This window comes from Botryllus schlosseri, chromosome 2 (assembly GCF_051294905.1).
Source record: "Botryllus schlosseri isolate E-star chromosome 2, Bs_hap1, whole genome shotgun sequence".
Lineage (NCBI taxonomy): Eukaryota > Metazoa > Chordata > Ascidiacea > Stolidobranchia > Styelidae > Botryllus > Botryllus schlosseri.
Window position 1 is genome coordinate 12,718,646 of NC_137237.1, and position 13,927 is coordinate 12,732,572.

At 40.4% G+C, this 13,927-nt stretch overlaps 1 protein-coding gene across 2 annotated transcripts in view; it reads left to right on the forward strand.

Moving 5' to 3' along the window:
• LOC145433610 (uncharacterized) overlaps nucleotides 1–13,927 on the forward strand; it is a 25,125-nt gene continuing 11,198 nt past the window's right edge. The window contains exons 1-11 of one of the 2 annotated variants that reach the window (XM_080310753.1): nucleotides 1–207; nucleotides 5,149–5,338; nucleotides 5,405–5,699; nucleotides 6,344–6,536; nucleotides 7,889–8,052; nucleotides 8,217–8,478; nucleotides 9,407–9,569; nucleotides 10,560–10,655; nucleotides 11,439–11,673; nucleotides 13,362–13,584; nucleotides 13,648–13,806. In XM_080310753.1, the coding sequence (XP_080166879.1) occupies nucleotides 190–207; nucleotides 5,149–5,338; nucleotides 5,405–5,699; nucleotides 6,344–6,536; nucleotides 7,889–8,052; nucleotides 8,217–8,478; nucleotides 9,407–9,569; nucleotides 10,560–10,655; nucleotides 11,439–11,673; nucleotides 13,362–13,584; nucleotides 13,648–13,806 (1,998 nt within the window). In that variant the 5' untranslated portion in view covers nucleotides 1–189. The remainder of the gene's footprint in view (nucleotides 208–5,148; nucleotides 5,339–5,404; nucleotides 5,700–6,343; nucleotides 6,537–7,888; nucleotides 8,053–8,216; nucleotides 8,479–9,406; nucleotides 9,570–10,559; nucleotides 10,656–11,438; nucleotides 11,674–13,361; nucleotides 13,585–13,647; nucleotides 13,807–13,927) is intronic. The other variant, XM_080310752.1, reaches the window with a different exon arrangement.

Genomic DNA, 13,927 nt, shown 5'->3' on the forward strand with positions numbered 1-13,927 from the left:
TCCGGTACGTAAGTCGTTGCGAATGTGTCACTACGAAGTCTTCAATAGACGACCTTCGCGCGTCTTGCATGTTGCGCAGTGTATTATATAAAGAAGAGCTAACTGCGACCGTGGTAATATTATACTTTTGAGGCGGATCCTAACATACATTATCACGGAATAATACGGCGTTGCAAGAGAACGGACAACATGAAGATTGTCCTATTGGTATGGACTTGGCTTGACTAAATCGAAGTATAAACTATCAGTATAATGTGTGTAGTCTATATTATGTTTGCCTTTTATTATGTTATATGAAAATTTAACGAGAAGAGTGGGCAGATCCATAGCGGGGGTCAGGGCAGGGCAACCGTCTTCTACAATGAGCCATTTAAATGCATTTCGCATCACATGAACCAACCGCGGGCCACAAATTATGTTTTATCTCACTATGGCGATACCACCTCTTACATTTTCATTACGCGCACGTTGAAGTATATATGAATTCAAATCTACTCGATGAAATCTACCAATCGCGGCCATCGAAACTATAACTCTCGTAGATTGTACAGCTCTTAGTGACAAACGCCGTAATATAATTTCAATGGTCGGAAAAATAGTCACTCACTAACCGATTAGAATCATTAGATTTATTAGTCAGTCAGTCGTTTATTGCGATTTTCATCAATTCAAAACACTAAAAGATTGCGATATATAGGCCTAATGAAAGGATATAGGAGGGTGTTGTCGAAACTATTTGGAATAGTCTTCTAATCATCAGGGAAGTTTTTGCAACTTTTGCAACTTTTTTTACAGCTCCCGGGAGCTTCCTAAATTCTCAGAATATATGTAGAATTATGTTTTAAGCTGTTTGGAGGAATCTTATAGTGCAACTTTTTGCAACTTTTTTATTTATTTTTTCATGTAACGTTTTAGTGCAGCTTTTACCAAGTATTGCGCAAAACGTAATGGAGTGATTAAAAAAATGCTATAAATCTATTTGTGGTATGGTTCTTTGTTTGATTTGCTTAACAAAGAGCTATGTGATAGATTACCTGCTCTCAGTGTTATCTATGCAAGCTAAAAGTTCCACAACCGCAGTCAAGCACGACGGTGCTTTTACTATATGTATTATGTATATCGATAGCTTGATTGATTCACTGTCGATTAAATTTGTGGTCCTATCCCATTTCACGAACGCCCAGGCGAGACCGCCAAAAATTACATTTTCACGTACTTATACTTACTAACTAACTAACTAACTAACTAACTATAGTTGAGCGCAATTTTTGAATGGTGCTTAAATGGTTCTTTGATTCCTCCGCGTCGCGTCATCAGCAAAGGTACAGCGCCGCAAAAGGCTCTCAGTAACGTAGTGCTTCTATATTCAGAGTGCTCAAATATGTTTATTATACTCGCATTTTCTTCGTGTTGGTGTTACGTTGTATATAGGGCCTGTTTCTACTAGAAGAGATTTTGAAGCCGAGTTGTTTGCTTTTATTTGTAAAAATTTGTGAAGTAGGACAGTAATTCGGGATTGATTAACACACAGTTATATCGGCCAGGGTTGCCAACTGCGGGATGGCTCTTTGGGCAATCGTAGAATACTGGCACACTGACTGAAATAATGCCAAATTATCTTTAATATCCCATATCTCCTTATACATAAAGAGCAATAAGTTTCAACAGTCTAATTAAGATTAAACTAGACTGCAGAAGGAATATCTGTAGACGTCTTGGTGGATTTAATTTTGCTCTGCAGAGAGTTGAATCGGTACAGTTCGCAATGTTACAAAGTTCGTAGTACAAACAGAGGCGGTACGAATACGAACTAGGCTAATTTTCCTATGGATCAGCAAGCTTAATGGCATCACTAATTAATTATATATAGGCCTATGCCCTAAAGATCTAGACTAGGACTGAGATCCAAGAACAGGAAAGCGTGTCTAAGCCTGATTGGTGTAGTTCGCAGCACAAACAGGCTATTGCAATAGCCAGTATAGATAAAAAGCCCAGTGAATAATAATTCGATGTAATGCATGATAAATATTCACCGGACGTAAGACACCAATGTGCTTAATCTAATTTTATTTTTTAACAACCTCTAATACAGACCTGGGCTTGGCCAAAGTGCAGCCTGCGGAGCTATTCCGAGCGGCCCGCAATCAGTTGCTTGGAATTCAAAACATAACACCTACTTTTAAATGTTGCTCCGTGGACTAAAACCAGAGGCTGTATAAACTGAACCGGAAATTCGTTTACTTTGAAGCCTGTTCATTAATATACCGCGATTACGCAGTCTACTTACCTCTCGCCGATAATCTAGATTCAAAATAAATTCAATATAACAAAGTATGCCGTAACAATGAAAGTCACAAGAAGTCACTCTTCCCTAATGGTTTAATTCAGTGGTTCTCAACCTTTTTGGCTTTGCGGACCCCTTTTTGACCAGCCTTGTCATTTTTATCTAACATATCATCTTGTAAGTTATTCTGAAATAGCGGTTATGTATATCACAGGATAAAATGGATTTCGTGGTGAGGTTTCAATCCCTTCATTGGGAAAAATTTGGAAAAATACTTCAAGAGTTTTCATTTCAAACGACTTTACTAATTTGATGACACTGACTACGATGTCACCCTGATTGATCTTACTATCTCCATATTTTTATTTTTTCCACAAACCGCAACAAAACTTCTCGAAAAAGCAATATGTTTGTATCAGTAGGGTACTGGCAATTTGGAAATTAAAATGAATTTGCACGGTAGTATATGTCATGTCATACGATTATTGTGATGATGTGAGTAATGAGATTTTAGCAGATGTGGAGGAAAACTGCCTTGTGCTTTCCCTAATTTAAATAAATACAAATTCGGTTAACAATCATTTTTGCAAATTTTGAGGTCTCGCGGACCCCTGATTGAGAACCACTTGTTTAATTCAAACCTTCTCTGCTGCCTTTGTCACATTACGCATCACCCCAGTGGTTCCCAACGTGGGCGATGTCGCCCTTCGCCCCCCCCCCCCCCCCAATGAGCGATTTTGAGAAACAAGGGGGCGAAAATACCAAAAGGCTGACTGGGGAGCGAAAATGTTAGAATGTTCTGTGATATTTATTTGATTAACACGGCCAACAAAGGAATGCCAAGGCGGCTTATTTTGCATATGGTGCGAAAAAAGGCCAACTCGGTGGAAAGTAGACGCGGGTCGGTTTTCCGAGCATCTACCACTTACCACCTCGGAAATATGGCTTTTTTAGTAAATTCCCAAGCGATCAGAGTTATGTGAATAAATTCCCCGTCTATATGTCCCTTTTTCGGATCCGTAAATATATTAAGGGCGATGAGTCGAAAAAGGTTGGGAACCACTGCAGTACACGATATGTGCTTCAAATTGTTCCGTGTTACGCTTCGAAATCCCTAATTCGTAAAACAAGTCAATCAGTGACCGTGATTGCTACGAGTCATCATCCCCATAAAGGGTGAACGCGCACGTCAAAAAGAAGGTCGAAACCTGAATTTCAAGAAGGTTTGCAGCACTAATTATTTGTTTACTGGAGTCCGGGGTAAACCCGTCCCTTTAGTTTGGGCCGAGCAGGTCGCCATGTTTAAGGAGCATAATATTAGTCGGTTTTATCACAACAACACGAAGACAAGTAGGAGCGAATTTCAGAAGAACTGCAAGCTTCGCTCGCACAACAAGGCTATTTCACCAAGCTGCGCAAGCGCGCAATGCTAGGGAAGCAGCGACCAATACAATTAACTTTGTAGTATCTCAAATACATTTTATTGTCTCGATAGAAAACGTGGATAAGGGTGTAAAGACAATTTAAATTGTATCATGTTTAACATTGTTTCGAATTATTTTTCGTAATTAACCGTCACTTTCTCATTACCTAACACCAACAGGTCCAACACATCCACTGAGCAGCATTTATTAACAATGTATAATTCACTGCTTTCAATTGAGAAATAGAATTAATACGCTGAAGAAAAATGCTATAATTTTTGACTTGGCCCGCCAAAGCCTTTTCTGCCACTCAATTGGCCCGTATAGAAAACTAATTGCCCACACCTGCTCCTAATACTTGGTTAGGTACACGAGTAAACAACAGTAGTTACAAATCAAATGTGCTAATTGTTATAGTTGAAGAAAGTCGAAAGTGTCAACGTGATAAATGCAAAATTCTGGTGTCGACCGACATGAATATATGCCAAAATTCCAATTTGTATTCAAATATACCAACACTAGCATCAGCTGCTATTACCTACATACAAGGTCCGTTCACGGCGGATGTTTCCGAGCAACTGATACCGACTCCACTATTTCCTTTTTCTAGGCAGTGACGTAATCCCCTCGTGCGGAAAAATTCTCTCAAACTTTGCAATATAAACGCATCGGGAGCGTTCCTCACTTGTGAACTAGAAAAGCACTGTTACCAACTAGTTTTTTGAATTGCGTCCAAACGACAAAAGTCACGAACTCACTGTACTTAATATCCTATTAAGTTTATTTGAATTATTCCACGTCAGAAAAAGGGAGAAATATGATCATATTTCATTCGCACTCATCCGGATTTTCATTCGCACCATTCGTACCACGCTTGTCATCCGCCCAAGTGCGAACCGGCACACAGGTTGAAAAGCTCTGCTCTGGCTCAACAGATTTTTCGAATTTATCATATCGTGCGTAGCCTATATATCGCATATTCATTATTCAATTGCGTTTGTAAATCTCTTCGTTATTATAAATAGAAGTATACGTAAAGAGATTATATTCCATCGCAATGATTCCGAGAATTTGAAATGTCTCCCGATAAGGACACTGCGGCCCCCTACAAACATTGCCATCGAATATTACAATCGACACGTTACGGAAATGTGGACAATCAGAGTGTACCGTTGAGAAATGTTGTAGCCTCCTGTCCACCGTTTACACATTCTTTTACTGCTTTAAACGCCCAGTTCATGCCCATAACTATAACAACTGTTATTAGTGGTCTTCGTATTGATATTTAATTTTTCCTCACAATAACACTCTCACAAAATGCGCGGATCGCAAGAATCTGAAAGCCGCTTACGGATTCCGCCAAAATATTGGATTAGTGGACCTCAAATCTGAGTATACCTGTGCATTGCAATCATTGATCAGGTTTCCACACACTTGCAGCTCATGTTCGTGGCAGCCACATATCCAGTGAAGGCAGCGGGAGCTACGGGGTTGATCGACGATGGTTTTATACCGGATGGCGCAATATCGCCGTCGAGGGGGGACCAATTTTACCCCGAGTACCCTGATGAAGACTCTACTGACAGCGGTGGTGTATACGATATCGCTGGTGCAGACTCTACAGACAATTGTACGTTACAGTATTTATCGTATCACTGAATACCACTCAGAATAAAACGATCATGTCTATTGCAAGGCACCAATGGAATCACCGAAGAGCTGCACGCATACGATGCAGAACTGCAGACGCTTTTCGGCTCCGATACTTTGGTTCAAAACGATGTATTTAAACACCTCGAAGAAAGTCACAAATACTGGGACTACGTGACAGTGAAATATCACGTCGAATCGGCTCAAGTCGAGTCAAAAAGGAATAGTGGAGAGGGCGCCGAGGAACTGCAGGAGGTTCTAAACATTCTAGATAGGGGCATGGACTGTAAAAAGGCGTCGACGAAGCAACACACACTGACGGGGAGGTTGATCACGGAAGGGTGAGCTTGACTGATTGATCTTGTACTGATAACAGAAACTAAATTTTCGGGCGATACGAGACACTCTAGACGCGGAGTTGAGTTATCATGCTTACCCACAATTATCACCCAAACAAGCGATTATGATCTATCCGTAGGCGGTCAGCAACAACGCACTTTTACTGTTTCAGAGTAGCCAAGTAGGTTTTGCCTATACTTGATTACTTACTCAAGTGTCTTGTGGTTTTACACTACTCCCACATCTACTTCACAACTTCGTAGGCAAACCTATACTTTCTGTTTACATTGTGGTTTGCATTTTGGTAATTCTCGGCAATTTCGGAAGTATTAACCTTCGATGAATACAACCAATCCACCGAACCTAATTTTTGAACGACTTGAGTACTGTCAAATCCTTCAATTTCGGCTTCCACTGAAAGTAGTTTTGACATTTGGAAATAGCCTTTTCCACTTGTAACTGTGTAGAAATTTACGGCGTTACTTATCGACTTCTCTGGAGTACCAACGCCGACTACTTTGATCCATCGCACCACGCTAGCATTGTATGTTGATCTTCGAGGAGTCAAAAACTGGGTTTCCACTTTATTCTTGACAATTTTAAAAGCTGTATATCTGTCTAACTATGTAACTATTTTTTCACGCAGAGCGGCATTGTCAGAGGTGGTGTCCGCGAACGAGACTATGCATATGATCACTTATTTGCATGACGCGAAGGGACTGAATGAAGCGTGTACGGATTATGCTGATTGTTTGGTAACAACATGGATGAGAATCGTGACGGACTGCGCCGATTCACAAATTAAGCGGCATATGAGGACTCTGGCTAATATTATCATGGTAACGTTGCAAAATTCATTGAATGCACGTTTACTGCTGTCGTCAGCAACTGTCGCTAAGGCCAGTTATATCAGAAAATAGAGATATAATTTCATCTCAGTAGACGGCCTTTACGCTTCGCGGAAAGAAAGTCTTATTGGTCTCGAATCCTATCAGATCAACAGAGCTTCAAGTTGCTATATACAATCCACCGGTCTGTTCTGCTGTCAGATTCTGTGCAATATCTCTGTGGGCCTACCTCAGACTGAAATAGTATTGCGGCATCGTTGAAGTTTGAATTGAAATCTGCCCAACATTCCACATCAATACCTTGCTCTAGGTCAGGGGTGTCAAACATTCGGCCCGCCAGACGATTTCTTCTGGCCCGCGAAGCAATTCTGAGTAGATTGAAAATTTCTTATATCTTACAGCACATTTATAACAAATGTTGAGATTATTTGCAGAAATACTTCCATGTTCTAGTTCCCATTATAACCACCCGACTACGGCGCTACGTTTTCACTCTAGTTACCACTAGTAGCAAGTCGGTGAAATAGACCCCCAATTTCAGGAAGGAAAAATGTGCACAATAAGTTTAGTGTTTTATAGAAATATGGACCAAAATTTAGTTATTCCCAGAAGCGAAAACCCCAATTTCGGCTGTTATGTTTAGTTTACATGGAACATATATAAGTTGAAAAAATATTTTATATCTATGGTCGAACTGCTCTGTCAGTTTCGACTCAATTGATCCCCAGACCCCGGTATAGTAATAAAAAATCAAATTTCAACTTCCGCGTTGTGTTCCTCACAACGCTTATATGCAAGGCTAACGCCAGATTACGACGAAATCAAAGGGAGCATATAATATGCCAACTTATATCGTCGGTAACGCCATTGTTTTAGCGGGTCTTAACTCTATTCAAACGGACAATTTTTGCCAATTCCATTCATTGTTCGCAACTACAGGTGTTGTGACCTGCTACTTAAAAACCCTATGATCAGTGTATTATCTATGAATATATATGGTTTTAAGTTTTAAGGTATTCAAGTGAAAAGCAAGACTACAAGGTAACATTTTAGAATCACTTGACTGGCCCGGCCCGCGAGCGATTTGAAGGCTTGAATCCGGCCCGCGACGCAATTTGAGTTTGACACCCTTGCTCTAGGTTGTGTCCAGGGTTGGTAAAATCCGACGTTGTAATATTACAATCGTTCGATTATATATTTTCATCCGCTAAAGACGCACAATGCACACTGTACAGTGCGATAAACAAGACAAAATGAGGCTGGCAACGGATAGGTCAGGATATCCGCATTTTCCGCGCACTACATCACATCAACGTGTTGACAGTGTATCGTCTACCACACAGGCGATGCAGACATCAAGCAGAGACGAAGCGGAAGAAGAGGACAGGGCGAAGATTCTGACTCTTTTGTCCACGAAAGTTAACAGAATTTTCACCATGAAAACTCTCGGCGGAATTCAACAGCTTCAGGACTTGCTTACTCAATCCGTTATATGTCCGTCGACCAGGTAGCGCGATACGACGTTTTTGATAAACTGTAACGAAAGGCTAAGAATTCATTCTTCCACTGACCACTTTACTCTGTAATTCCATCTAGCACTGATACAACTGTGAGAATCTTCGTACGTGTCAGTATCGTCTGAATGAAAGCTATTTTTCTTTGCAATTTCAGCCTTGAATCCATCCAAAGAGTGATGTCAGGTATATCCCAAGGCAGTATGAATTTGGATAGTTCAGATGACATGCAGACATTCGTGGACTTACAAAAAGACCTAATGTCAATTTCGAGCACCGTGGTCCATAGCATTGAGCCGGATTCAGTAAGAGTGATAGGAACGATAACCGGAACAGATATGGGGGAGGCGATATTATCGTCCTACATTGAAATGGCGAATAAAGCTATGAGTCCTGAAAAAGCGAATGTTTGGGCGAAAGTAAGTAGATCCATATACCGTCTTCTGTATCAGTTGTAAAACTTCGTTATAGCACTGACCAATGAGAGCAGGTATATAAAGTTAATTTTACGCCATGACTATACTTCTACTATACTCGGACTATACTGTATCAATTTGTTGACTGCTGGCATGGCTCACTTTAGCGCTGGTCTCGTGTGAGACACTATACCTATGCAGATTGGGTCGCGAATCGCGATGAGGAGACTTGATGAACCGACCACGAATTCCAAACCGATTGGTGTCGTAACTTATCATGACCCTGGCCTACTAAAAATGTTTTTAGTAGGCCATGCCATGACTAATTTTCAACAATTTTCATGGAAATCAAATGAAGTAACTTTGTAGTAATCGTGTACTCAACTAATACAATTATTTCCCCGATATTACCCCTGCTATAATTACTCCAAATAAACTTAACATCGAATTATGCTGACGGGGAATAAAACAGATATGCCTAAGTAGGACGTTTTTGCACGCAGTCTGCGTCGGTGCGACTAAAATCGGTAGTGTTTATTTACTCCCAATGCAGAATAATAAATGTTTTATTGCACCTATACTTATGCGAATCAATTTGAACTGATTGGATTCGACCATGTTAATTGCTCATGCATGCACGAAGTTTATATCTCGATTAAATATGTGCACAATTGTACATAGAAATAATACAACCAGTTCGGCACACCTGAAATATGTTCGCAAAATCGACATTGGCTTGTTCGTAAAAATGTAAGTAACCATAGACATGAAAGACTGGGTGTGATAGGCTACCGCTGTAGTATTTTTATCGTTGCTGATAAAAAAAAAACTCAAAATGTAAATATGCGATTGATGACATTATTCCCGCCATTGGCGTGATGTCTGATGTGGTGGCGACGATGAATGTCTATCAAATGATCTTCACATGCAGATGACGATAGAAGACGCAACCGAACAACTGCATAAAATGCTGCTGAGCAATGAGAAGTATGTCGGTGACATGTCGACAATTGTAATGCAAACTGACGACGAAAAGAATTATACTATCGACAAAGAAACCGTAACCGTTAGCTTGTCGAAGTTGAAATTAAAAGGTAAAAGAACGGCGGGTGCGATACATAGCTGCGTTAATTGTGATAAAGTAATTACCCGGACGTTACCATCTTCGAATAAAGTATGACTGTGTTAGTGTTGATGGCAATCCGTAAGGGAATATGTAAAATGAATACAAACTCATAGATAGTAGTTGAATTGAAAGGACCAACCAACTTTTAACACCAAAAACTGCTACCGCACATTACCAGCGTGGGGATATATTACTTCAGCACGTATTTGTGTGCGAATCTCTCGTTTCCGTGTGATTTCGACACATTTTCATCGACAAGAAAGGAAAATGCATTCGTGGTAATTGACCCGCTCTTGTACCCCAATTCTGGGTATGACCCAGCACTTATATATTTTCGTTTGTGTGTATTATCACGCGTATTCATTGCACTCATTCATCCCCTCCCCTGTGTTATGTAAATCATAGATCTTCAGGGTCTTCTGGGCTGTCCCGTACTTGGTATTTGAGTCTGATAATGTAAGACGAGGCCTTCAGATGTACAGGTGCATCGCGATGCTTGGAGTATGTAAATGCATTTCAACCACAATGAATGGCATAATTCTCCCAAATGACGCCATTCATGGATACGAACAGCCAACAGACCTTTATGAATACCTTTTCCTCCGCGCAAACTGCACACCGGAATTGCGTTAGACAGTAATGAGGTTAACCTGCATGGCTTGTGAATGTTTCGTATCTAATTTATTGGAATGCATACCGCGTCACCATAAACGGTAATGCCATCGTATTTACGTATATTATTCGAAGCGTTTGTTATGATTTATATATATCGGGAATTTAATATGGTGCATACTTTCTCTACAAGTGAAGACATATTACATACCTCTTGAAATTACCAAAGCCCTTCTGATTGGTGTGTAGTGCAGTGCTCCACCTTCAGTGTTCATCCGTAACAATTTATGAAAATTTGATCCAGATGTATTGTACTGGATATTAATACGCATATAATCTCGTTCAGATAACGCAAGCCACGCGGAATTCCAGTACGAAGACACACTCATAAAAACAGACAGTCTAGATTTACTGAATCCATCAGCTGGCGACGATTTGAGAGGTTTGAATGCTTAACCCAGTATTTTTCATCAACCTTTGTTGCGCCGCGGAATACTCAATGCAGTAAGAAATCTCGCAGAACACCAAACGAAAAGCTACTATGAAGCGATAAAAATGTAACGGAAAAATTAACACACCATCAGTTTCGTTATGTGTGATATCTGGACTTTTTCGGAGATGGGACGTACAACGGATAATACACGCACAACGATTACGTGGGATTCACTCAAGACGACAAATACTCGCACCTAGCATCGTATTCAAAACTTGGTATACAGATTTGAAGTGTAAATTTCGACAAAAAAATGTTTCCCATTCTTTTGACACATAGGATGCCAGCACGCGTATCTTTATGCTGTCCCGAAAATCCGAGATTTAATGTCATAAAGCAACATTTCATTGAACAAGTTTTCTGCGATCTTGTATATAGTTCTGCAAATTTCCAAAAGGGACACCTATTAAAAAGAAAGTCCCTGCTCCTGCCTTGCAAACATACCTATACCTATATATATCCATTCATCACTGTAGCATGGTCGCGCCGAAGATAATGTGTATTGTAAGAGAAGCAATAAGGTCACAATCAGAACGCATATACTATTATTGAGTAACGCTAAGTGAAGTAAATCATGACTTTGCTATTTATGTTTGCCGTGAAACCAATCGTTTTGGATCAGCCTTTTACACGATACCACATGGTTAAAGCATCAAATATCTCGCGGAGCGCTGATTGAAGACAAATTGGCTTAACCACGCAGTGTAGTAAGGAATGCACTTTTTAATTCAGTTTACGCACTTCGATACAAATCTTGGACGGAAATCGTGCAAGGAGTTTTAGAGCAACATATGTCGACTCTTGAGAGTGGCGCTACGGATGCGGTTTCATCCAGGAAGAGGCGAGCCGTACAAGCCTCGGAACTGAATAACAACAGTCGCAATAAATCGTTTATCGGAAAAGGAGGAGTGGTCTCGTTATCAACTCGACAAGACGGGGTGCGGCAGTCGATTCCAGTTAAGTATTGGTAAGATTCTGTAATGTTCATTTGCTAAGATGTCTAGAGGAGCAGTGTCACAGAAGTAGGCCTACAACAGAAGTAGGATAATAAACCTTTCAAATAACAGAAAATAGGACTAAAATAAATTGGGCTAAATTACAATTGTTTGCATTTGAGAATATTTGGAAATATTGAATGCTAGTAGTACTAAAATAGAATTGTATGAACTAACTATGGAATCGTATACTGTACAGATTTGCATACTTCATATCAGCAACCTTCTGACGGTGTTCGAGTTCAAGATAAACTGCAAGAAACCTGAACACGTTATTCAAATATTGGATATAATCGTACAGATGAGAACTAACTGTACAACTATAATGTAACTATAACGTCGTCTGCATCCTATGGATGCTACAACGACCCGCTATTTCGAAAAAATGATTGATTGATCATTGATCCTAATACAACCAATTATTTTGACAATTTAACTCGTGAAAATGAAACAGAGGCACTCCAAAACAGCATGACAAAATTCATACCTAAACAGTATGCAAATATACGTGAAGTATAGACTGTAGGGATGGTGTGAACGTGAGGTTCACGTTCGCGTTCTGTGTGTGAACCTCGGAAATTTAGAGGTTCGCGTTCACAACAGAACCTTGGTAGGTTCTGCACTGTGAACCTTTTTCATATATTACAATTTTCACTTCATTATAACATCTTTGGTTCATATTTATTGCATTTCAACTGCGGGCCACTCTATGCATGGCGCTGGCAGCTATAAAAATTAATACTAAACGAGCATGCACCTTGACACCTCTCAAAAGTTTTACTTGCTTTGTTACAAAAGTTTGCTCGAAATATCCAGCTTTCCGTTTGTGAATATTTAGTGACTCTCTGCTATGAGTTTGACCCGCAATCACACAACATCACGAGCGAAATACGTAGTCAGCGAATGATGCTTATTCAATCAATCAATGAGATTGATATCGTTTTCTCGTGCAAAAAATCTAGCTGGCGTACGGGGTCAATCTTGACTTCATAGCTTTACTCAGTTTACTGCATTAAAACCAAATCCTTGCGATTGAGATGATGGCTACTGCTGCATAACTTATATATGGGGTAATATTGGTAGCAAGTATAGAAAGTAGAAACCCGCTTCACACTCTGCTCAATATCAATGTAGCGATACTCAGACGCCGAATACATTGTCCGGTCTGGCCTATATTCCCTGGTAAGTCCTCGTTGAAATTGATGGCAAAGCGACGGAAGATATTGATTTGATAGGAGTATTATATCCTTTGATTGCCTCAGTTGATATACGTTTAGCGATGTTTAAAACGCCAACATGGAGTTCGATGTGGCCCGAGTCGTCGCCAAGTATCGTGTACATTAATACAGGCTATCACTTCATTGAAAGATAGGCTTGGAATTAGCAGTATGACGTCACGTGACGTCATGAGGTTCACGTTCGTGTTCACACAGAACCTTTCAAAAAGGTTCGCGTTCACACGAACCTGAACCTTTCAGAGGTTCACACCATCCCTAATAGTCTGATAGCAAAACCAGATACGTAAGAGATCCAAATAAAGGATTCTTGGAAAACAGAGTGCTTCATTACTGCATGACCACCTCCGTAAAACGAATAGTGTGGTATTGTAACACACAGGCTCACGCTCAGTTCACATACGATGCTCACATACCTTTCACAGGATAGCGTTTGGAAGCAAAAAATCAGATTCGACCTCGCCAGACTATCAATGTTTGTCTTGCGAATATCTGGACCCCGTCACTTTGACCTGGAGGCACGAAGGCTGCTCTGTATCAGAAGTCGACGACCACGGAATAACTTGCGAATGCAACCACACGACCAACTTCGCCGCGTTTGTGATGCCCGGCGAAGCGCAGTATGAAGTGACGGAAACGATGGAATGGGTATAAGGAAATAACTAGCATTCAGCAGCACAGCTAGTACAATACCAAACATATTTTTTGCAGACGTTCGCCTTGCTGTCTTTTATTGGTTCTACGATTTCGGTGATTGGATTGGCGATGTCTTTGATCGTATTTTATCTGGTGCGGCATTTGGTAAGGAACGAACGGCTCAAGGCGCATACCCATCTGTCGATCGCTCTGCTGGCGTTGCATCTTTTATTCGTAAGTCGAACGCTTGTAAAAATTCAACGAATACCCCTAAATTCTATTCAACTCGTGCGTCAGTGTGACACAGAAGTGTTCAGTATCGTTTTTGTAGTACCAAAATAGGTTTGCCTACTTC